This window comes from Nothobranchius furzeri, chromosome 6 (assembly GCF_043380555.1).
Source record: "Nothobranchius furzeri strain GRZ-AD chromosome 6, NfurGRZ-RIMD1, whole genome shotgun sequence".
Lineage (NCBI taxonomy): Eukaryota > Metazoa > Chordata > Actinopteri > Cyprinodontiformes > Nothobranchiidae > Nothobranchius > Nothobranchius furzeri.
In genome coordinates, this window is record NC_091746.1 from 7,335,326 (window position 1) to 7,359,920 (window position 24,595).

Sequence of the window (24,595 nt, forward strand, 5' to 3'; positions counted from 1 at the left end):
TAGCAGAGCTCAGCAGCCTCCAGAACCTGATGGCAGTGTGTGTTTAAGTCCCTGCCTGGTGGGAGAGCTGAAACCTGGGTCGGACCAGGTCTGCAGCAGGGCTCAGCAGCCTCCAGAAGCTGATGGGAGTGTGTCTTTAATCCTCTGCGGGGTGCAGGAGCAGAAACCTGGGTCGGACCTGGTCTGCAGCAGGGCTCAGCAGCCTCCAGCAGCTGATGGCAGTGTGTGTGTTTAAGACCCTGCGGGGTGGGAGAGCTGTAACCTGGATCGGACCTGGTCTATTGCAGGGCTCAGCAGCCTCCAGAAGCTGATGGCAGTGTGTGTTTAAGTCCCAGCCTGGTGGGAGAGCTGAAACCTGGGTCGGACCTGGTCTGCAGCACAGCTCAGCAGAACCAAGAAGCTGAGGGCAGTGTGCATGTTTAAGTCTCTGCCTGGTGGGGGAGCTGAAACCTGGGTCGCACCTGGTCTATGGCAGAGCTCAGCAGCCTCCAGAAGCTGATGGCAGTGTGTCTTCAATTCCCTGCGGGGTGCAGGAGCTGAAACCTGGGTCGTACCTGGTCTATAGCAGAGCTCAGCAGCCTCCAGAAGCTGATGGCAGTGTGTGTTTAATTCCCTGCCTGGTGGGAGAGCTGTAACCTGGATCGGACCTGGTCTATAGCAGAGCTCAGCAGCCTCCAGAAGCTGATGGCAGTGTGTCTTTAATTCCCTGCGGGGTGGGAGAGATGAAACCTGGGTCGGACCTGGTCTGCAGCAGGGCCCATTACCACTCAGAAGCTGATGGCAGTGTGTGTTTAGGTCCCTGCGGGGTGGAGGAGCTGAAAGCTGGGTCGGACCTGGTCTATAGCAGAGCTCAGCAGCCTCCAGAAGCTGATGGCAGTGTGTCTTTAAGTCCCTGCCTGGTGGAGGAGCAGAAACCTGGGTCGGACTTGGTGTGCAGCAGGGCCCATCACCATCCAGAAGCTGATTGCTGTGTGTGTTTAAGTCCCTGCGGGGTGGGAGAGCCATAACCCGGGTCGGACCTTGTCCACAGCAGAGCTCAGCAGCCCAGTTGCAGATGGCAGTGTGTGTTTAGTTCCCTGCGGGGTGCAGGAGCAGAATCCCGGGTCGGACCTGGTCTGCAGCAGAGCTCAGCAGCCTCCAGTTGCAGATGGCAGTGTGTGTTTAGTTCCCTGCGGGGTGCAGGAGCAGAAACCTGGGTCGGACCTGGTCTGCAGAAGAGCTCAGAAGCCTCCAGAAGCTGATGACAGTGTGTGTTTAAGTCCCTGCCTGGTGGGAGAGCCGATACCTGGGTCGGACCTGGTCTACAGCAGAGCTCAGCAGCCCCCAGAAGCTGATGGCAGTGTGTGTTTAAGTCCCTGCGGGGTGCAGGAGCTGAAACCTGCGTCGGACCTGGTCTGCAGCAGGGCCCATCACCGTCCAGCAGCTGATGGCTGCGTGTGTTTAAGTCCCTGCGGGGTGCAGGAGCTGAAACCTGGGTCGGACCTGCTCTATAGTAGAGCTCAGCAGCCTCCAGCAGCTGATTGCAGTGTGTGTTTAAGTCCCTGCCTGGTGGGAGAGCTGGAACCTGGGTCGGACCTGCTCTATAGTAGAGCTCAGCAGCCTCCAGCAGCTGATGGCAGTGTGTTTTTAATTCCCTGCGGGGTGCAGGATGCATAACCTGGGTCGGACCTGGCTTATAGCAGGGCTCAGCAGCCTCCAGTTGCTGATGGCAGTGTGTGTTTAATTCCTAGTGGGGTGCAGGAGCTGAAACCTGGGTCGGACCTGGTCTGCAGCAGGGCTCAGCAGCCCCCAGAAGCTGATGGCTGTGTGTGTTTAAGTCCCTGCGGGGTGGATGAGCCGAAACCTGGGTCGGACCTGGTCTGCAGCTTGTCTCAGCAGCATCCAGAAGCTGATGGCAGTGTGTCTTTAAGTCCCTGCGGGGTGGAGGAGCTGAGACCTGGGTCGGACCTGGTCTGCAGCAGAGCTCAGCAGCCCCCAGAAGCTGATGGCAGTGTGTGTTTAGTTCCCTGCGGGGTGCAGGAGCAGAAACCTGGGTCGGACCTGGTCTGAAGCGGAGCTCAGCAGCCTCCAGAAGCTGATGGCAGTGTGTGTTTAATCCCCTGCGGGGTGGGAGAGCTGAAACCTGGGTCGGACCTGGTCTAAAGCAGGGCCCATCACCACCCAGATGCTGATGGGCGTGTGTCTTTAATCCCCTGCGGGGTGGAGAGGCAGAAACCTAGGTCGGACCTGGTCTGCAGCAGGGCTCTGCAGCCTCCAGAAGCTGATGGCAGTGTGTGTTTAGTTCCCTGCGGGGTGGAGGAGCAGAAACCTGGGTCGCACCTGGTCTATAGCAGAGCTCAGCAGCCTCCAGAAGCTGATGGCAGTGTGTCTTTATTTCCCAGTGGGGTGCAGGAGCTGAAACCTGGGTCGGACCTGGTCTATAGCAGAGCTCAGCAGCCTCCAGAACCTGATGGCAGTGTGTGTTTAAGTCCCTGCCTGGTGGGAGAGCTGAAACCTGGGTCGGACCAGGTCTGCAGCAGGGCTCAGCAGCCTCCAGAAGCTGATGGCAATGTGTCTTTAATCCTCTGCGGGGTGCAGGAGCTGAAACCTGGGTCGGACCTGCTCTATAGTAGAGCTCAGCAGCCTCCAGAAGCTGATGGCAGTGTGTCTTTAAGTACCTGTGGGGTGGGATAGCTGAAACCTGGGTCGTACCTGGTCTATAGCAGAGCTCAGCAGCCTCCAGAAGCTGATGGCAGTGTGTGTTTAATTCCCTGCCTGGTGGGAGAGCTGTAACCCGGGTCGGACTTGCTCTGCAGCAGGGCCCATCACCATCCAGAAGCTGATGGCAGTGTGTCTGTAATCCCCTGCGGGGTGGAGGAGCAGAAACCTGGGTAGGACCTGGTCTGCAGCAGGGCTCAGCAGCCTCCAGAAGCTGATGGCAGTGTGTGTTTAATTCCTAGTGGGGTGCAGGAGCTGAAACCTGGGTCAGACCTGGTCTATAGCAGAGCTCAGCAGCCTCTAGAAGCTGATGGCGGTGTGTCTTTAATTCCCTGCGCGGTGGGAGAGATGAAACCTGGGTCGGACCTGGTCTGCAGCAGGGCCCATTACCACTCAGAAGCTGATGGCAGTGTGTGTTTAGGTCCCTGCGGGGTGGAGGAGCTGAAAGCTGGGTCGGACCTGGTCTATAGCAGAGCTCAGCAGCCTCCAGCAGCAGATGGCAGTGTGTGTTTAGTTCCCTGCGGGGTGCAGGAGCAGAAACCTGGGTCGGACCTGGTCTGCAGCATGTCTCAGCAGCATCCACAAGCTGATGGCAGCGTGCCTCTAAGTCCCTGCGGGGTGGAGGAGCAGAAACCTGGGTCGGACCTGGCCCGCAGCGGAGCTCAGCAGCCTCCAGCAGCTGATGGCAGTGTGTGTTTGATCCCCTGCGGGGTGGGAGAGCTGAAACCTGGGTCGGACCTGGTCTGCAGCAGGGCCCATTACCACTCAGAAGCTGATGGCAGTGTGTGTTTAGGTCCCTGCGGGGTGGAGGAGCTGAAAGCTGGGTCGGACCTGGTCTTTAGCAGAGCTCAGCAGCCCCCAGAAGCTGATGGCAGTGTGTCTTTAATCCCCTGCGGGGTGCAGGAGCTGAAACCTGGGTCGGACCTGGTCTGCAGCAGAGCTCAGCAGCCAGCAGAAGGTGATGGCAGTGTGTGTTTAGTTCCCTGCGGGGTGGAGGAGCAGAAACCTGGGTCGGACCTGGTCTGCAGCAGAGCTCAGCAGCCAGCAGAAGGTGATGGCAGTGTGTGTTTAAGTCCCTGCGGGGTGCAGGAGCTGAAACCTGGGTCGGACCTGCTCTATAGTAGAGCTCAGCAGCCTCCAGAAGCTGATGGCAGTGTGTGTTTAGTTCCCTGCGGGGTGGAGGAGCAGAAACCTGGGTCGGACCTGGTCTGCAGAAGAGCTCAGCAGCCTCCAGAAGCTGATGACAGTGTGTGTTTAGTTCCCTGCGGGGTGGAGGAGCTGAAACCTGGGTCGGACCTGCTCTATAGTAGAGCTCAGCAGCCTCCAGAAGCTGATGGCAGTGTGTGTTTAGTTCCCTGCGGGGTGGAGGAGCAGAAACCTGGGTCGGACCTGGTCTGCAGCAGGGCTCAGCAGCCTCCAGTTGCAGATGGCAGTGTGTGTTTTGTTCCCTGCGGGGTGCAGGAGCAGAAACCTGGGTCGGACCTGGTCTGCAGAAGAGCTCAGCAGCCTCCAGAAGCTGATGACAGTGTGTGTTTAAGTCCCTGCCTGGTGGGAGAGCCGATATCTGGGTCGGACCTGGTCTATGGCAGAGCTCAGCAGCCTCCAGAAGCTGATGGCAGTGTGTCTTAAATTCCCTGCGGGGTGCAGGAGCTGGAACCTGGGTCGGACCTGGTCTGCAGCATGTCTCAGCAGCCTCCAGAAGCTGATGGCTGTGTGTGTTTAAGTCCCTGCGGGGTGGGAGAGCTGAAACCTGGGTCGGACCTGGTCTGCAGCAGGGCTCAGCAGCCCCCAGAAGCTGATGGCTGTGTGTCTTTAAGTCCCTGCGGGGTGGAGGAGCCGAGACCTGGGTCGGACCTGGTCTGCAGCAGGGCTCAGCAGCATCCGGTTGCAGATGGCAGTGTGTGTTTAGTTCCCTGTCTAGGAGGTGGTGGGATGGGACGTATCTCAGAGGCGTTATGTGAGCGTACCACCATGGCCTGAGCAACTGCGACTACTGAGAGTACACCCAGTACAGACAGCGAGATCATTTTTTTCTTGGGTGTTGTACGTGTGGGTACAGCCGCTTTAATGGCAGTGAGAGCAAGTGGTCAAATGTATTTATAGGTCACTAGCAGAAACTAAGGCACGTGGTCAGAGTGTAATCGTAACCACCGTAGCTCTTGTCATAATTTAATATATATAGAAATCAGAAACGGGCATGTCAGGATAGACATCACGAGTGATAATGCCGCCAGTATCTGTGTGCGCTTGAGAGCACCTTGTTGTTCTACTGTGGTGCCCACGCCGCCGGGTCTGTAAATGTCATCGACCTTCTTTATATACGCATACGCTAAAGACCGTATATTCTCTATGGATTTGAACAAGTCCTTTGTTTCGAGTAACGCTTGAGCTGTCTCGAGCGTGATGTTGTGAGTGTACGCCAGTGTTTCGCGTGCACCGAGGTCCGAAAGGGCGTGCGCTACAACTATTAACCTTGGTTTGGGAGTGTGGCGAAACGCTCGCTCCGCTGTAATGGGCAGATGCAATGTTATCACCTGGTACGTTTCGTTAGTCGGGTCGTAACACACCGGTCCGTGACACGGACCGTCACATTGTATGGGGCACAGTAAGGACAACACGCCGCCGACCGTGACTTCGCACTCGACATGGGATCGCCAGGAACTTACTTAAGGACTATCATCTCATTTGGCATTTACTCACGGACCCAAGAAATCAGTTCCGAAAAATGGTCGAGAATTATAACTTGTCTAATAGCAACTGGAAGATATGTTGCGTCATAAGCCTCTGATGGTTCACAAGGTGCACGGTCCACTCGAAATCCTAATGCTGTATTTGTAGTACATACACTAAGTGTTCTCTGTTGATGTCAGACTGGAGTTTTATTAGAGTTTTACTTTGCAACAATGGGATTCAAGCAATTGATGTGTATAATTTTAATAGTGTACAATGCTACTATTCCTAGGCTGAATGTATGACATGGCTCTTATGTATCATTATGTATCGTTTCCATTAAGTATTAATTTAAATAAAGTCCCTCTGTCCTCAGTGCTAGGTTGTGGGTTTAATACACATTATTATGATCAACCTGTTGAATAGTATAATAACAATATTCCTGTAAAAGTCATTTAGTAATGAACAACCTCAGTTCTGTGAAAGAACATCATGTCTCTGATGTGTACACTGCAGGCCTGACCGGGGTTTGCACGCAAGGGCCTGTGTGTGTGTGTGTGTGTGTGTGTGTGTGTGTGTGTGTGTGTGCGTGTGTGTGTGTGTGTGTGTGTGTGTGTGTGTGTGTGTGTGTGTGTGTGTGTGTGTGTGTGTGAGTGTGTGTGTGTGTGTGTGAAACAAATAAAGATAAATATAGCTAGTGCGGCCACGAGCGGTCGTGCAGGGTAGAGGCTGCGCGAAAACGCCTCTAAAACAAGCGCGTGCCCACGCCCGATCCGTGGAAGCACGTAGAACTAGCAAACGTACTAGCAGAAATCAACGATCGCACACGGGTCATTGAGTGTATACAGGGTTCGTCTGCGTGTGTGGCATTGGGCAATCTAGCGGCAACCGAGTGGCCTGAAGGCGGAACCGGCCAACCCGTCGCCCTCACCATCGTTGCGCTTCGAGATGAACTATTGCTAAAGATGATCGTCCTCGTCAACAACGGTGCTACCAGAGTTACCACGACATGCGCCTTAAAAGCGTTCTCGTTTGGGTCAGCGCCACCAGAATTGAATCGGCAAGTCAGCGGATATTACACAACTCGTAACGAAGACCCTCTCCGTGACCTCGCGGCCAGTGTGCGCAGTGTACAGCAAATGACAAACGATGTTGCGAGCGATATATCGGAAAAACTTTGCACTGACGCGACGGTCACCACTGCAGGTTGTGTGAGTCACGCGCAAAGTGCCATATCAAATGTGCGCAAGCTAGTGACAAGCAACTTCACCAGATCCCACCAGGTCCCGACCCAGGTTTCTGCTCCTCCACCCCGCAGGGGATTACAGACACACTGCCATCAGCTTCTGGATGGTGATGGGCCCTGCTGCAGAGCAAGTCCGACCCGGGTTACAGCTCTCCCACCAGGCAGGGAATTAAACACACACTGCCATCAGCTTCTGGAGGCTGCTGAGCTCTGCTATAGACCAGGTACGACCCAGGTTTCAGCTATCCCACCCCACAGGTACTTAAAGACACACTGCCATCAGCTTCTGGAGGCTGCTGAGCTCTACTATAGAGCAGGTCCGACCCAGGTTTCAGCTCCCCCACCAGGCAGAGACTTAAACACGCACACTGCCATCAGCTTCTTGGGGCTGCTGAGCTGTGCTGCAGACCAGGTCCGACCCAGGTTTCAGCTCTCCCACCAGGCTGGGACTTAAACACACACTGCCATCAGCTTCTGGAGGCTGCTGAGCTGTGCTATAGACCAGGTCCGATCCAGGTTACAGCTCTCCCACCCCGCAGGGTCTTAAACACACACACTGCCATCAGCATCTGGGTGGTGATGGGCCCTGCTTTAGACCAGGTCCGACCCAGGTTTCAGCTCTCCCACCAGGCAGAATCTTAAACACACACACTGCCATCAGCTGCTGGAGGCTGCTGAGCTCCGCTATAGACCAGGTCCGACCCAGGTTCCTGCTCCTGCACCCCGCAGAGGATTAAAGACACATTGCCATCAGCTTCTGGAGGCTGCTGAGCCCTGCTGCAGACCAGGTCCGACCCAGGTTTCTGCTCCTGCACCCCACAGAGGATTAAAGACACACTGCCATCAGCATCTGGGTGGTGATGGGCCCTGCTTTAGACCAGGTCCGACCCAGGTTTCAGCTCTCCCACCAGGCAGGGTCTTAAACACACACACTGCCATCAGCTGCTGGAGGCTGCTGAGCTCCGCTATAGACCAGGTCCGACCCAGGTTCCTACTCCTGCACCCCGCAGAGGATTAAAGACACATTGCCATCAGCTTCTGGAGGCTGCTGAGCCCTGCTGCAGACCTGGTCCGACCCAGGTTTCAGCTCTCCCACCAGGCAGGGACTTAAACGCACACTGCCATCAGGTTCTGGAGGCTGCTGAGCTCTGCTATAGACCAGGTCCGACCCAGGTTTCAGCTCCTGCACCCCACTGGGAAATAAAGACACACTGCCATCTGCAACTGGAGGCTGCTGAGCCCTGCTGCAGACCAGGTCCGACCCAGGTTTCAGCTCCTGCACCCCGCAGGGAATTAAAAACACACCGCCGTCAGCTTCTGGAGGCTGCTGATCTCTGCTGCAGGCCAGGTCCGACGCAGGTTTCTGCTCCTCCACCCCGCAGGGACTTAAACACACACTGCCTTCAGCATCTGGGTGGTGATGGGCCCTGCTTTAGACCAGGTCCGACCCAGGTTGCAGCTCTCCCACCAGGCTGGGACTTAAACACACACTGCCATCAGCTTCTGGAGACTGCTGAGCTCTGCTATAGACCAGGTCCGATCCAGGTTACAGCTCTCCCACCCCGCAGGGACTTGAACACACACTGCCATCAGCTTCTGGAGGCTGCTGAGCTCTGCTATAGACCAGGTGCGACCCAGGTTTCTGCTCCTCCACCCCGCAGGGAACTAAAAACACTGCCATCAGCTTCTGGAGGCTGCCGAGCCCTGCTGCAGACCAGGTCCGACCCAGGCTTCTGCCTCTCCACCCCGCAGGGGATTAAACACACACTGCCATCAGCTTCTGGAGGCTGCTGAGCTCCGCTGCGGGCCAGGTCCGACCCAGGTTTCTGCTCCTGCACCCCGCAGGGAACTAAACACACACTGCCATCTGCAACCGGATGCTGCTGAGCCCTGCTGCAGACCAGGTCCGACCCAGGTTTCTGCTCCTGCACCCCGCAGGGAACTAAACACACACTGCCATCTGCAACCGGATGCTGCTGAGCCCTGCTGCAGACCAGGTCCGACCCAGGTTTCAGCTCTCCCACCCCGCAGGGACTTAAACACACACAGCCATCAGCTTCTGGAGGCTGCTGAGACATGCTGCAGACCAGGTCCGACCCAGGTTATGGCTCCTGCACCCCGCAGGGAATTAAAAACACACCGCCATCAGCTTCTGGAGGGTGATGGGCTCTGCTGCGGACCAGGTCCGACCCAGGTTATGGCTCCTGCACCCCGCAGGGAATTAAAAACACACCGCCATCAGCTTCTGGAGGGTGATGGGCTCTGCTGCGGACCAGGTCCGACCCAGGTTATGCCTCCTGCACCCCGCAGGGAATTAAAAACACACTGCCATCAGCTGCTGGAGGCTGCTGAGCTCTACTATAGAGCAGGTCCGACCCAGGTTTCAGCTCCTGCACCCCGCAGGGAATTGAAGACACACTGCCATCAGCTTCAGGAGGCTGCTGAGCTCTGCCATAGACCAGGTCCGACCCAGGTTCCAGCTCTCCCACCAGGCAGGGACTTAAACACACACTGCAATCAGCTGCTGGAGGCTGCTGAGCTCTACTATAGAGCAGGTCCGACCCAGGTTTCAGCTCCTGCACCCCGCAGGGACTTAAACACACGCAGCCATCAGCTGCTGGAGGGTGATGGGCCCTACTGCAGACCAGGTCCGACCCAAGTTTCAGCTCTCCCACCCCGCAGGGGATCAAACACACACTGCCATCAGCTTCTGGAGGCTGCTGAGCTCTACTATAGAGCAGGTCCGACCCAGGTTTCAGCTCCTGCACCCCGCAGGGACTTAAACACACACTGCCATCAGCTTCTGGAGGCTGCTGAGCTCTTCTGCAGACCAGGTCCGACCCAGGTTTCTGCTCCTGCACCCCGCAGGGAACAAAACACACACTGCCATCTGCAACTGGAGGCTGCTGAGCCCTGCTGCAGACCAGGTCCGACCCAGGTTTCAGCTCCTCCACCCCGCAGGGAACTAAACACACACTGCCATCAGCTTCTGGAGGCTGCTGAGCTCTACTATAGAGCAGGTCCGACCCAGGTTTCAGCTCCTGCACCCCGCAGGGACTTAAACACACACTGCCATCACCTTCTGCTTGCTGCTGAGCTCTGCTGCAGACCAGGTCCGACCCAGGTTTCAGCTCCTGCACCCCGCAGGGGATTAAAGACACACTGCCATCAGCTTCTGGGGGCTGCTGAGCTCTGCTAAAGACCAGGTCCGACCCAGCTTTCAGCTCCTCCACCCCGCAGGGACCTAAACACACACTGCCATCAGCTTCTGAGTGGTAATGGGCCCTGCTGCAGACCAGGTCCGACCCAGGTTTCAGCTCCTCCACCCCGCAGGGGATCAAACACACACTGCCATCAGCTGCTGGAGGCTGCTGAGCTCCGCTATAGACCAGGTCCGACCCAGGTTCCTGCTCCTGCACCCCGCAGAGGATTAAAGACACATTGCCATCAGCTTCTGGAGGCTGCTGAGCCCTGCTGCAGACCAGGTCCGACCCAGGTTTCAGCTCTCCCACCAGGCTGGGACTTAAACGCACACTGCCATCAGCTTCTGGAGGCTGCTGAGCCCTGCTGCAGACCAGGTCCGACCCAGGTTTCTGCCTCTCCACCCCGCAGGGGATTAAACACACACTGCCATCAGCTTCTGGAGGGTGCTGAGGTCCGCTGCGGGCCAGGTCCGACCCAGGTTTCAGCTCTCCCACCAGGCTGGGACTTAAACACACACTGCCATCAGCTTCTGGAGGCTGCTGAGCCCTGCTGCAGACAAGGTCCGACCCAGGTTTCTGTTCCTCCACCCCGCAGGGGATTACAGACACACTGCCATCAGCTTCTCGTGGCTGCTGAGCCCTGCTGCACACCAAGTCCGACCCAGGTTTCTGCTCCTCCACCCCGCAGGTAATTAAAGACACACTGCCATCAGCTTCTGGATGGTGATGGGCCCTGCTGCAGAGCAAGTCCGACCCGGGTTACAGCTCTCCCACCCCGCAGGGGATCAAACACACACTGCCATCAGCTTCTGGAGGCTGCTGAGCTCTACTATAGAGCAGGTCCGACCCAGGTTTCAGCTCCTGCACCCCGCAGGGACTTAAACACACGCAGCCATCAGCTGCTGGACGGTGATGGGCCCTGCTATAGACCAGGTCCGACCAGGTTTCAGCTCTCCCACCCCGCAGAGACTTAAAGACACACTGCCATCAGCTTCTGGATGCTGCTGAGACATGCTGCAGACCAGGTCCGACACAGGTTTCAGCTCCTGCACCCCGCAGGGACTTAAAAACACACTGCCATCAGCTTCTGGAGGCTGCTGAGCCCTGCTGCAGACCAGGTCCGACCCGGATTTAAGCTCTGCCACCCAGCAGGGACTTAAACACACACTGCCATCAGCTTCTGGGGGCTGCTGAGCTCTGCTGTAGACCAGGTCCGACCCAGGTACCGGCTCTCCCACCAGGCAGGGACTTAAACACACACTGTCATCAGCTTCTGGAGGCTGCTGAGCTCTTCTGCAGACCAGGTCCGACCCAGGTTTCTGCTCCTGCACCCCGCAGGGAACAAAACACACACTGCCATCTGCAACTGGAGGCTGCTGAGCCCTGCTGCAGACCAGGTCCGACCCAAGTTTCAGCTCTCCCACCCCGCAGGGGATCAAACACACACTGCCATCAGCTTCTGGAGGCTGCTGAGCTCTACTATAGAGCAGGTCCGACCCAGGTTTCAGCTCCTGCACCCCGCAGGGACTTAAACACACACTGCCATCAGCTTCTGGAGGCTGCTGAGCTCTTCTGCAGACCAGGTCCGACCCAGGTTTCAGCTCCTGCACCCCGCAGGGACTTAAACACACACTGCCATCAGCTTCTGGAGGCTGCTGAGCTCTTCTGCAGACCAGGTCCGACCCAGGTTTCTGCTCCTGCACCCCGCAGGGAACAAAACACACACTGCCATCTGCAACTGGAGGCTGCTGAGCCCTGCTGCAGACCAGGTCCGACCCAGGTTTCAGCTCCTCCACCCCGCAGGGAACTAAACACACACTGCCATCAGCTTCTGGAGGCTGCTGAGCTCTACTATAGAGCAGGTCCGACCCAGGTTTCAGCTCCTGCACCCCGCAGGGACTTAAACACACACTGCCATCACCTTCTGCTTGCTGCTGAGCTCTGCTGCAGACCAGGTCCGACCCAGGTATCAGCTCCTGCACCCCGCAGGGGATTAAAGACACACTGCCATCAGCTTCTGGGGGCTGCTGAGCTCTGCTAAAGACCAGGTCCGACCCAGCTTTCAGCTCCTCCACCCCGCAGGGACCTAAACACACACTGCCATCAGCTTCTGAGTGGTAATGGGCCCTGCTGCAGACCAGGTCCGACCCAGGTTTCAGCTCTCCCACCCCGCAGGGGATCAAACACACACTGCCATCAGCTGCTGGAGGCTGATGAGCTCCGCTATAGACCAGGTCCGACCCAGGTTCCTGCTCCTGCACCCCGCAGAGGATTAAAGACACATTGCCATCAGCTTCTGGAGGCTGCTGAGCCCTGCTGCAGACCAGGTCCGACCCAGGTTTCAGCTCTCCCACCAGGCTGGGACTTAAACGCACACTGCCATCAGCTTCTGGAGGCTGCTGAGCCCTGCTGCAGACCAGGTCCGACCCAGGTTTCTGCCTCTCCACCCCGCAGGGGATTAAACACACACTGCCATCAGCTTCTGGAGGGTGCTGAGGTCCGCTGCGGGCCAGGTCCGACCCAGGTTTCAGCTCTCCCACCAGGCTGGGACTTAAACACACACTGCCATCAGCTTCTGGAGGCTGCTGAGCCCTGCTGCAGACCAGGTCCGACCCAGGTTTCTGTTCCTCCACCCCGCAGGGGATTACAGACACACTGCCATCAGCTTCTCGTGGCTGCTGAGCCCTGCTGCACACCAAGTCCGACCCAGGTTTCTGCTCCTCCACCCCGCAGGTAATTAAAGACACACTGCCATCAGCTTCTGGATGGTGATGGGCCCTGCTGCAGAGCAAGTCCGACCCGGGTTACAGCTCTCCCACCCCGCAGGGACTTAAAGACACACTGCCATCAGCTTCTGGATGCTGCTGAGCCCTGCTGCAGACCAGGTCCGACCCGGATTTAAGCTCTGCCACCCAGCAGGGACTTAAACACACACTGCCATCAGCTTCTGGGGGCTGCTGAGCTCTTCTGCAGACCAGGTCCGACCCAGGTTTCTGCTCCTGCACCCCGCAAGGAACAAAACACACACTGCCATCTGCAACTGGAGGCTGCTGAGCCCTGCTGCAGACCAGGTCCGACCCAGGTTTCAGCTCCTCCACCCCGCAGGGAACTAAACACACACTGCCATCAGCTTCTGGAGGCTGCTGAGCTCTACTATAGAGCAGGTCCGACCCAGGTTTCAGCTCCTGCACCCCGCAGGGACTTAAACACACACTGCCATCACCTTCTGCTGGCTGCTGAGCTCTGCTGCAGACCAGGTCCGACCCAAGTTTCAGCTCCTGCACCCCGCAGGGGATTAAAGACACACTGCCATCAGCTTCTGGGGGCTGCTGAGCTCTGCTAAAGACCAGGTCCGACCCAGCTTTCAGCTCCTCCACCCCGCAGGGACCTAAACACACACTGCCATCAGCTTCTGAGTGGTAATGGGCCCTGCTGCAGACCAGGTCCGACCCAGGTTTCAGCTCTCCCACCCCGCAGGGGATCAAACACACACTGCCATCAGCTGCTGGAGGCTGCTGAGCTCCGCTATAGACCAGGTCCGACCCAGGTTCCTGCTCCTGCACCCCGCAGAGGATTAAAGACACATTGCCATCAGCTTCTGGAGGCTGCTGAGCCCTGCTGCAGACCAGGTCCGACCCAGGTTTCTGCCTCTCCACCCCGCAGGGGATTAAACACACACTGCCATCAGCTTCTGGAGGCTGCTGAGCTCCGCTGCGGGCCAGGTCCGTAGAGAAGCCCAAGCAAGAAGCGCCCCGAGGAGCGTCTTGCCACATGTCAACACTGGGTCTGACTGAGCGCCTCCAGGAGAGAGGCCCAAGCAAGACACGCCCCGAGGAGCGTCTTGACACTTGTAAACACTGGGTCTGACTGAGGGCCTCCATGAGAGAAGCCCAAGCAAGACGCGCCCCGAGGAGAGTCTTGCCACATGTCAACACTGGGTCTGACAGAGGGCATCCAAGAGAGAGGCCCAAGCAATACGCGCCCCGAGGAGCGTCTTGCCACATGTCAGCACTCGGTCTGACTGAGCGCCTCCAGGAGAGAGGCCCAAGCAAGAAGCGCCCCGAGGAGCGTCTTGCCACGTGTCAACACTGGGTCTAATGGAGGGCCTTCTGGAGAGAGGCCCAAGCAAGACGCGCCCCGAGGAGCATCTTGCCACATGTCAACAATGGGTCTGACTGAGGGCCTCCAGGAGAGAAGCCCAAGCAAGACGCGCCCCGAGGAGCTTCTTGCCACATGTCAGCACTCGGTCTGACTGAGCGCCTCCAGGAGAGAGGCCCAAGCAAGACGCGCCCCGAGGAGCGTCTTGACACATGTCTCCTCTGGGTCTGACTGAGCGCCTCCAGGAGAGAGGCCCAAGCAAGAAGCGCCCCGAGGAGCGTCTTGCCACGTGTCAACACTGGGTCTAATGGAGGGCCTTCTGGAGAGAGGCCCAAGCAAGACGCGCCCCGAGGAGCATCTTGCCACATGTCAACAATGGGTCTGACTGAGGGCCTCCAGGAGAGAGGCCCAAGCAAGACACGCCCCGAGGAGCATCTTGACACATGTCAACACTGGGTCTGACTGAGGGCCTCCATGAGAGAAGCCCAAGCAAGACGCGCCCCGAGGAGAGTCTTGCCACATGTCAACACTGGGTCTGACAGAGGGCATCCAGGAGAGAGGCCAAAGCAAGACGCGCCCCAAGGAGCGTCTTGACACATGTCAGCACTGGGTCTGACAGAGGGCCTCCATGAGAGAGGCCCAAGCAAGACGCGCCCCGAGGAGTGTCTTGCCACATGTCAACACTGGGTCTGACTGAGCGCCTCCAGGAGAAAGGCCCAAGCAAGACGCGCCCCGAGGAGCGTCTTGCCACGTGTCAACACTGGGTCTGACTTAGCGCCTCCAGGAGAGAGGCCCAAGCAAGATGCGCCCCGAGGAGCGTCTCGCCACGTGTCACCACTGGGTCTGACTGAGCTCCTCCAGGAGAGAGGCCCAAGCAAGACGTGCCCCGAGGAGCGTCTTGCCACGTGTCACCACTGGGTCTGATTGAGCACCTCCAGGAGAGAGGCCCAAGCAAGACGCGCCCCGAGGAGCGTCTTGCCTTATGTCAGCACTCGGTCTGACTGAGCGCCTCCAGGAGAGAGGCCCAAGCAAGACGCGGCCCGAGGAGCGTCTTGCCACATGTCACTACTCACTACTCGGCCTAACTGAGCGCCTCCAGGAGAGAGGTCCAAGCAAGACGCGCCCCGAGGAGCGTCTTGCCACATGTCACTACTCGGTCTGACTGAGCGCCTGCAGGAGAGAGGCCCAAGCAAGACGTGCCCCGAGGAGCGTCTTGCCACATGTCAACAATGGGTCTGACTGAGGGCCTCCAGGAGAGAAGCCCAAGCAAGACGCGCCCCGAGGAGTGTCTTGCCACATGTCAACACTGGGTCTGACTGAGGGCCTTCTGGAGAGAGGCCCAAGCAAGACGCGCCCCGAGGAGCGTCTTGCCACATGTCAACAATGGGTCTGACTGAGGGCCTCCAGGAGAGAAGCCCAAGCAAGACGCGCCCCGAGCAGCGTCTTGCCACATGTCAGCACTCGGTCTGACTGAGTGCCTCCAGGAGAGAGGCCCAAGCAAGACGTGCTCCGAGGAGCGTCTTGCCACATGTCAACACTGGGTCTGACTGAGCGCCTCCAGGAGAGGCCCAAGCAAGACGCGCCCCGAGGAGCGTCTTGCCACATGTGAACACTGGGTCTGACTGAGCGCCTCCAGGAGAGAGGCCCAAGCAAGACGCGCCCGGAGGAGCGTCTTGCCACATGTCAGCACTCGGTCTGACTGAGCGCCTCCAGGAGAGAGGCCCAAGCAAGACGCGCCCCGAGGAGCATCTTGACACATGTCTCCTCTGGGTCTGACTGAGCGCCTCCAGGAGAGAGGCCCAAGCAAGACGTGCCCCGAGGAGCATCTTGCCACATGTCAACACTGGGTCTGACTGAGTGCCTCCATGAGAGAAGCCCCAGCAAGACGCGCCCCGAGGAGCATCTTGCCACATGTCAACACTGGGTCTGACTGAGAACCTCCAGGAGAGAGGCCCAAGCAAGACGCGCCCTGAGGAGCGTCTTGCCACATGTCAACACTGGGTCGACTGAGCGCCTCCAGGAGAGAGGCCCAAGCAAGACGCGCCCCGAGGAGCGTCTTGTCAAATGTCACTACTCGGTCTGACTGAGCGCCTCCAGGAGAGAGGCCCAAGCAAGACGTGCCCCGAGGAGCGTCTTGCCACATGTCAACAATGGGTCTGACTGAGGGCCTCCAGGAGAGAAGCCCAAGCAAGAAGCGCCCCGAGGAGCGTCTTGCCACATGTCAACACTGGGTCTGACTGAGCGCCTCCAGGAGAGAGGCCCAAGCAAGACACGCCCCGAGGAGCGTCTTGACACATGTCAACACTGGGTCTGACTGAGGGCCTAAATGAGAGAAGCCCAAGCAAGACGCGCCCCGAGGAGAGTCTTGCCACATGTCAACACTGGGTCTGACAGAGGGCATCCAGGAGAGAGGCCCAAGCAATTTGCGCCCCGAGGAGCGTCTTGCCACATGTCAGCACTCGGTCTGACTGAGCGCCTCCAGGAGAGAGGCCCAAGCAAGAAGCGCCCCGAGGAGCGTCTTGCCACGTGTCAACACTGGGTCTGATTGAGGGCCTTCTGGAGAGAGGCCCAAGCAAGACGCGCCCCGAGGAGCGTCTTGCCACATGTCAACAATGGGTCTGACTGAGGGCCTCCAGGAGAGAAGCCCAAGCAAGACGCGCCCCGAGGAGCTTCTTGCCACATGTCAGCACTCGGTCTGACTGAGCGCCTCCAGGAGAGAGGCCCAAGCAAGACGCGCCCCGAGGAGCGTCTTGACACATGTCAACACTGGGTCTGACAGAGGGTCTCCAGGAGAGAGGCCCAAATAAGACGCGCCCCGAGGAGCGTCTTGCCACATGTCAACAATGGGTCTGACTGAGGGCTTCCAGGAGAGAAGCCCAAGCAAGACGCGCCCCGAGGAGCGTCTTGACACATTTCTCCTCTGGGTCTGACTGAGCGCCTCCAGGAGAGAGGCCCAAGCAAGACGTGCCCCGAGGAGCGTCTTGCCACATGTCAACACTGGGTCTGACTGAGTGCCTCCATGAGAGAAGCCCCAGCAAGACGCGCCCCGAGGAGCATTTTGCCACATGTCAACACTGGGTCTGACTGAGAACCTCCAGGGGAGAGGCCCAAGCAAGACGCGCCCCGAGGAGCGTCTTTCCACATGTCAACACTCGGTCTGTTCCCATCAAAGAGCCTTTATTACCCATTTCCCATAGTAAAGAAAACACCGCAGCAGTCACATCGTTGTGGGCGGGCCTACCCTCAGACAGCAGAGCGCTGCTCACAACAGGTGACAGCAGCCGGTACCATGGGCGTCGCACCCGTGGGGGATTCAACACCCACACTTTTCCAGCTGTTTTGCTCACCTCCACACCAGTCTGGTTTCTTTACGTCACACTCACTCTGTTTGCCTCATCTCCTTCTTCACCTCCGCTTCTGACAGCCGATGTCGGGTTTCCAGGAGAGCAGGAGAGGGAGGGACGGAAGAGCTCGACTGAATAATTTTACATCTTGATATTAGCTGTACAAAGTCTGAGTTTGATAAAGTGAAGAACAACCATTTGCAGAGGTTTATAATAGGCGCGGCGCCAGGTTTTCATTTTTGGGTGGGCCACGGTAATTCTGGATGGACCGTAATAAGCAGTGCCTTAAGTGAAGCAGGCAGGTCGCGCTAGAAAATTTAGTTTAAAAAGACGTCATAAATGTGTTCCCCCGTCATTTTTATTTATAAAATATGAAGTAAAAACTCCCAATTTAATTTTCATTCATTTGTCATTAATATGTAGTCTACACCAGTACGTTAAGTGGACCAACTTCCAGTAAACGCAAAGCATCCAGCCCACCTCTCCAAATGCGTAAAATGTGCATCAGCCGCTAGTTAGGCGTGCCGCGCGCACCGTCAGCTATCAGCCCAGACAAGAGCAGAGCAAATAGAGAAAGAATAGAGGATAATTGTGTCTGGATGTGGATGGAGATTACATTTTACAGCAGCCTGATCATCATTTAAACACGTAAACCATCACCTGGCTTCTAGTCCACGCTATCAGCATTATTTTAATTGGTGTGTGTGTGTGTGTTCCACTTCAAACACTGGTCTAACCAACCAGACCTGCGTGTCCAGTAACATATTAATGTTACAATTAAACAGTTTCACTTCATGTAGGCTAGGAACGTTTCACCTGCCGTGGCCCGACCGCTTCTGCTCCACATAAACTTTGTGCGTGATCAAATGTCTCTACAGGTGCTTTCTGAGCTGAAGAGGCGACTGGATGCGTCATGCGTCTCCATATTAGAGACGGGAACAAGCGCTGTTCAGCCAAACTTTCATAATTTCATAAAAATAACATTTTTCCAAATGACATCCCTCAGAGAGACCGGGTTTCCAGACCGCTTCAGTGGGAGGAAATCAACGAACATCCTTGAGTATATCCGTCAAAATAAACAGTCAAATGGAAATATCTGTAACCTGTCATTTAACTGTTTTGCCTTCCTGTGAAGATTGTTGCAAAGAGAAAGAATTAAACTTGATTAACCCCAGAGCCACGCGCACTGCGCTGTACGTCGTGACTGTAAATGAGGGGGAAACGATTTAATCGGATCCTTTTCTTTTCAACATGGTTTAATGTAAAGTTTCATTCAGTACAAACTTTAGTTACACCAATCTAACGAGACAGAGCCTGGATTTGGATTCTGAACAGTTTAAACATGTTTAAAACGGAGACATGCGTGACGCGTCTAAAATTCGCACCTGCTCCGCTATTATGGAAATTAAACTAACAAGATGAATAGCATGAACTTATTTTAGGCACAGACAATATCACCCACACTTTTGAAAAGGTTGCAACGCGCCTGATCGCTCGTGTACGTCAAAGTTATCTTTCGTAAGAAGATAATCAATAAAACGATTTATATAAAGTGGATCCAGAAGCTGTAGCCCGTCTCTGCCGACAATATTTTGATATTTTTCACCCTGTTGGTGGTTTTACTGAGCAGGTGCCACTTTTGTCACGCGATTCTTTTTAAAACATGTTTAGACTGTTCAGAATACAAATCCGGGCTCTGTCACGTTTGATTGTTGTAATTAAACTTTGTAGGTGGGGAAGGTCAGAAAGCAGCTCAGAAGCGCATATGATTACGCACAAGCGTGACGCGTCAACCCGGTCTCACAGTAAGACCGGGTTGGACCTGTTCAGGTTCACGCAGACAATCTTTACATTTAGAATTGGCATACAGATGTAAAATTAATGCAGTAAAATATAAAGCATTTTATTTAAATATCCATTCATTATTTTAAAAGTACAGAGAGCCGCATCAGATGGATGGAGGAGCCGCATGCGGCTCCAGAGCCGCGGGGTGCCGACCCCTGTGCTAGCCTACTTTATTGTCCCCAGCAATTTTTAAACCCCACTCAAGTGTATGGTTATTGTCCCCAGCAATTCGGAAAACAAACTGACGGCCTTGGTTGAACCCCCACTCCTCTGTTTGGTCTCCTTTTTTATTACAGCCCACCACTTCCAGTCTGGGTTGTAACAATCTGCAGACAGATTTCTGAGTATCTCCTCCATTGGTACACAGATCCTCACTGAGCCATGTACTGTGAACAAATAGTTTCTCCATGATATTATCCAGCAAGGTCCCGTTTTTGTCAAAACAAGGGTGAGGTAATGAAAAAATAGAAATATTTCATTAAATTAACATTTAAATTATTTATATGCATCATAAAAAAAACATGTTTTGAAATATATAAAGTGCACCAAACTTGACTCAGTCCATTCAACAATTCTAAATGGACAATTATGTAACTCATCAATTAATTATTTGAAAGGATAATTTGTCAATTAAATACTGAAAAAAATAAACAATTCATTAATGAGGCAAGAACTTTTCTTTCTCTCTCTCTCTCTCTCTCTCTCTCTCTCTGGAAGCCCCACTCTAAGGGAGTTTGCAGTGTATTAGTGAGTCATATATTGTACAACCACAGTCATAATGTTTTCAATCAGTAGTTTTATTTCAGTTTGTATTTTTCCAGTATCACAAAAAATGTAATTTTATATGGTTAAAACCATCTAGCTTATGAGCACTTTTTAAAACACTGCCCAGCAAACATTCGGACGTTTAATGACAGTTGAACGGTCACAACTGTAAAATACCTGAAATTAAGGAAAATTACCAAGACATCTACTGCATTTTCCTTTGCCCGGACTCGAACCCGGATCCTCCGGGGCGAGAGTCACCCACTCTCCCAGCTGAGCTATGCCAGGAACTACTGAATAGCAGACTTTTTTATATAGATAGGTAGAGGGTAAAGTGCGGGGTACACTAACCAATCAGAGGACAGAGAAGATCTGCCACAGGCCATGCCTCCAGAGTGCCAAAAGCCCTTACAGCCGAGCGAGCAGGAGTCAGAAACCGAGCGCGCAGAGAGGCTGCCGAGCGCGCACATAGGCTGCCGCACGCGCACGTTTTCCTCTGCCGTGTGCTCGTTGACAACGCGCGCACACAGGTTTGTCACTTGTGCACATCCTTGTGCGCTCACAGACACAGTTTGCTCCCTCTCAGTGCACGAATGACCTCTCGCCATGTATATTTCCGCTCGCGAGTCCCGTTCACACGCGCGCTGCCATGTATATTTTCGCTCGCGAGTCCCGTTCACACGCGCGCTGTGGACCCAATGCGCGTGCACGGGTTGTGGCACGCTTTAAACGCCATAGATCTCTCTAGGACATTCAGAAGCCAAGTTAGAATCCCACAAAGGTGTAACTTGACTACTTCTTTAAAGTGACACCAGGCCCGGTGACCTTTGGGACATGGTTTGACCCCCTATAGGAATGTGCGATCATCATGAAACGTTCAGATCACTTACAACTCAATAGATTCTACCTTCTTGTAACGTTTCAGCCTGATTGGACCTTGTTTTCACACAAATGAACCCAGAATGATGTGAAATTGTGCTTCGTGCAACATAATTCTGGGTGCCATTTAAAAACCATAAGTGCTAATGACTCCATTCCTTTTTGTGGTAATGGGGGCTGTGAATTTGAGTACTCTAAAACAAACCTGACCTCTCTAGGATATTCAGAAGCCAAGTTATAAGCCCACAAAGGTGTAACTGGACTACTTCTTTAAATTGACACCAGATCCGGTGACCTTTAGGACATGGTTTGACCCCCTTAGGAAAGTGCTATCATCATGAAACGTTCAGATCACTTTAGAGGTGTGAATCTTCACTAGTCTCACGATTCGATTCGATTACGATTATTGTGTCAGCGATTCAATTCGATTCGATATCTCGATGCATCACGATGCATCACGATTATTTCATGTGGATTTCATGTCATCAATAAATATATGTTAGACATTTGCTTTTTTATTTAACAAAAACTTTTATTTGCATAAATATGCAGTAAACAGCTTTCTGATAACAGTCCTTGGGACAGTGTAAAAGTACCAAACATTTGAAGCTTTAGTTTGCATTTAAGAGGATTGCACAGCAAAAAAAAAATCTCTTTCCTCATTAAACAATAATGTCTCAGGCTGTCGGAAAAACATGTTCTGTAGATGCTAACAAAATATTTAACAACTCTGAACAACCGTAAATGAGAAATAATTATTTGGAAAGTATTCTCTCCTGTGATAACAGTCCTTATACAAAAGTGAAAAACTTTAAATTTAAGAGGACTTAAGAACATAAAAAAATATCTCCTTATTTGACATTCACTTCTCAGGCTGTGTGGGGGGAAAGAAACGTGTTCTTCAGATGTTTGCAAAATCTACCAATACTGGCATATTTTGGAAAACCCACGAATAATACATAACAGTCCTTGGGACAACAAAAAGTGCAAACATTTTAACATTTGTTTGAATTTAAGAAGATGTACTGAAAAGTAATAATGATGACTAGTTAACATTTGGAAGTTGAAGGTTTTTGTGCAAAAACACCAGTTGATCTACATGCTGTGGTTTGAGAGTAGATCTTTTGGCCGTGATAACGTCTCCAGCAGTGGAGAAAACACGTTCTGCAGATACACTTGTTCCAGGGATGCAAAGGTATCGTTTTGACAGTCGAGCCAGGAGAGGAAATGTAACCTTGTGTACCCTCCACCAGTTTAAAGGGTCCTCTGACAGGGGCAATGATGACGTTTTCAAATGATTATCCATTTCCTCTTCAGCTCTGACATAGGGGGTCTTGGATTCTTCACTAACCTCAACATCATTGAAAGACTGTCCCAGCAAGCTCACAAGTAATGATGTAGGCTTTCTTTTAGCAGCCGAGGGATCGTCTGCCGAGGTTCCATCCTTCTGAACTTCGGGTTGCACCGGAACTTTTGGGTGCATGGCCAGAATACACTCCTGCTGTTTAGGGAAAAAATAAAAAATCATTATTTTATCTGATAGGGAACTTACTAGTCTGTCTAAATTGTATGGCTTTCAATATTTTAAAATATTTAATGATTAATCACACTTTTGAAAATGTTGATGTACCTTATCATAATATTTATTTTTATTATGATAAAAGCATTCCGGTGGATTTACTCATTTTATGCTAATGTAAATAATTACTTACAGCACCAAACATGGCAAATTATTAAGAATATTATACAGAAATGTATATGTTAATTCAAAAAGAAAGTGATGAATTTACCTCCAAACATGTTGCCTCCTCAGTCACTTCTCTGTAGACATCTGATCGCTCCTTCTCTGTCAGGAAAGGTAATCCCTTAAAGCGGGGATCCAGGGCCGAGGCTGTACAAAGCATTTTCTTCTCTGCCTCAGAGCTGTACCTGTTCATGAGATCTGTTCTGACAGCATTCTTGATGTCGTGAATCATGGGTGAGTCGCTGATGCTGCTGGTCATGTTTTGGAGAAGTTGTGCCTTGAGTGGAGCAATCAAGGAGATGGTTGGATTGCTTTCCTCAGATATTAGTGTGGTTGCATCTTTCATTGCTTTTAATGCACTGACAGCGTCTTCAGCATTAGATACATCTGTCTCGTTGAGTGTGCAGATGTCAGACTCTCCTTTTCTAACTTCCGGTGACAACAAGGTGGCACAAATGGCAGGTTGCTGTTCCAAAAACCCCTGGACCATGTCGTAGGAACTGTTCCACCTTGTTGGTACATCTGTGAGTAGTTTTTGATTTTTCAGACCCAAGCATTTCTGATTTACCTTTAAACAGTGGCTTGCTGTTGTGCTACGATGGAAGAATATGGATATACGTCTGATTCTTCCCAGAAGCCTGGTAAGCGATGCAACTCGAAGCCCACGCTGTGATGCCAGGTTCAATGTGTGAGCAAAGCATCTGACATGTTTGAATTTTCTGATTTGAGCTGCAAGAATCATGTTTGAAGCATTGTCTGTAACCAGGACAATATCTTTATCTGACAGCTGCCACTCTGAAACAACATCTGAAAGTAGCTCTGCCAGATGTGCACCTGTGTGAGACTCATAAACAGCTCTCGTCTGCAGCACGAGGGAAATAATCTGCCAGTCCTCGCTCATGTAGTGTGCCGTCACTGTAATATAGGACTCTGTTGCCACTGAAGTCCAGGAATCGCATGTTATTGCTACTAAATTAGCTTTGCTCATGGAGGTTAATATCTTGGCTTTGGTTTCATCATACAGTGCAGGAATTACCTGTTCTGCGAAGTGGCTACGTGCAGGGACCTTGTATCGTGGCTCCAGTGTCTTTAACATGTGTTTGAACCCAGGGTTTTCCACGACAGAATACGGTCGTAAATCCTTCGCAATGAAAGCCCCCACAGCCTGGGTTATTTTCTTCCCTTTTTCCGAGTTGGGAGGTATTATTGAGAGAGCCGCATTAATTTTTGGCTGCGCAGGGCTGGGCGGTTCAACAGCCGGTGTTATTGTTAGCAACTCAGGGTGGAAACGGCTAACATGATTCCTTAAATTGGTGGTGTTCCCGACGTATTTAATCTTGCTGTGGCAGGTTTTACACACGGCATATGACATGTCCAAATCATGTCTCCCTGATTGTTGGTAAAATCCAAAACGGCTCCATATGTCTGCTTTCAGTGTCTTTGGAGGGTCTTTTATCTGTAACGCTAACTCGGAGCTTAGTTCCGCCATGACCGCAAAGGCGCCAGTGCGCAGCTGCATTCGTCGCTCCATTATGACGTATGAAGTAAGGGACAAAATCAGCCGATGCTAGGCTAAAAGATTCATGTTGCGGTTGGAAAACAAACATTATGTTATAATCGATTATAGGGCGCTTCTGCATCGATGCATAATCATTTATGTCCGCATCGCAATGCATCGATTATATGATTATTTTAAACGGCTCTAGATAACTTACAACTCAATTGATTCTACCTTCCTGTAACGTTTCTGCCTGATTGGACCTTGTTTTCCCACAAATGAACCCAGAATGATGTGAAATTGTGCTTCGTGCAACATAATTCTGGGTGCCATTTAAAAACCATAAGTGCTAATGACTCCATTCCTTTTTGTGGTTGTAGGAGCTGTTGATTGGAGTACACTAAAACAAACCTTATCTCTCTAGGACATTCAGAAGCCAAGTTATAAGCCCACAAATGTGTAACTGGACTACTTCTTTAAATTGACACCAGATCTGGTGACCTTTGGGACATGGCTTGACCCCCTTAGGAAAGTGCTATCATCAAGAAACGTTCAGATCACCTACAACTCAATAGATTCTACCTTCCTGTAACGTTTCAGCCTGAT

General features: G+C 53.3%; 1 protein-coding gene across 1 annotated transcript; it reads right to left on the reverse strand.

The window, feature by feature from the left end:
- Positions 1–324: 324 nt before the first annotated feature.
- On the reverse strand, positions 325–24,022 carry LOC139070464 (E3 SUMO-protein ligase ZBED1-like). The gene is made up of 5 exons (XM_070552729.1): positions 23,060–24,022; positions 22,538–22,957; positions 21,847–22,248; positions 20,281–20,374; positions 325–431 (listed from the first exon to the last, which is right to left on the reverse strand). Exons 1-5 carry the CDS (start codon positions 24,020–24,022, stop codon positions 325–327), a joined length of 1,986 nt encoding a protein of 661 aa, XP_070408830.1.
- Positions 24,023–24,595: the final 573 nt, after the last annotated feature.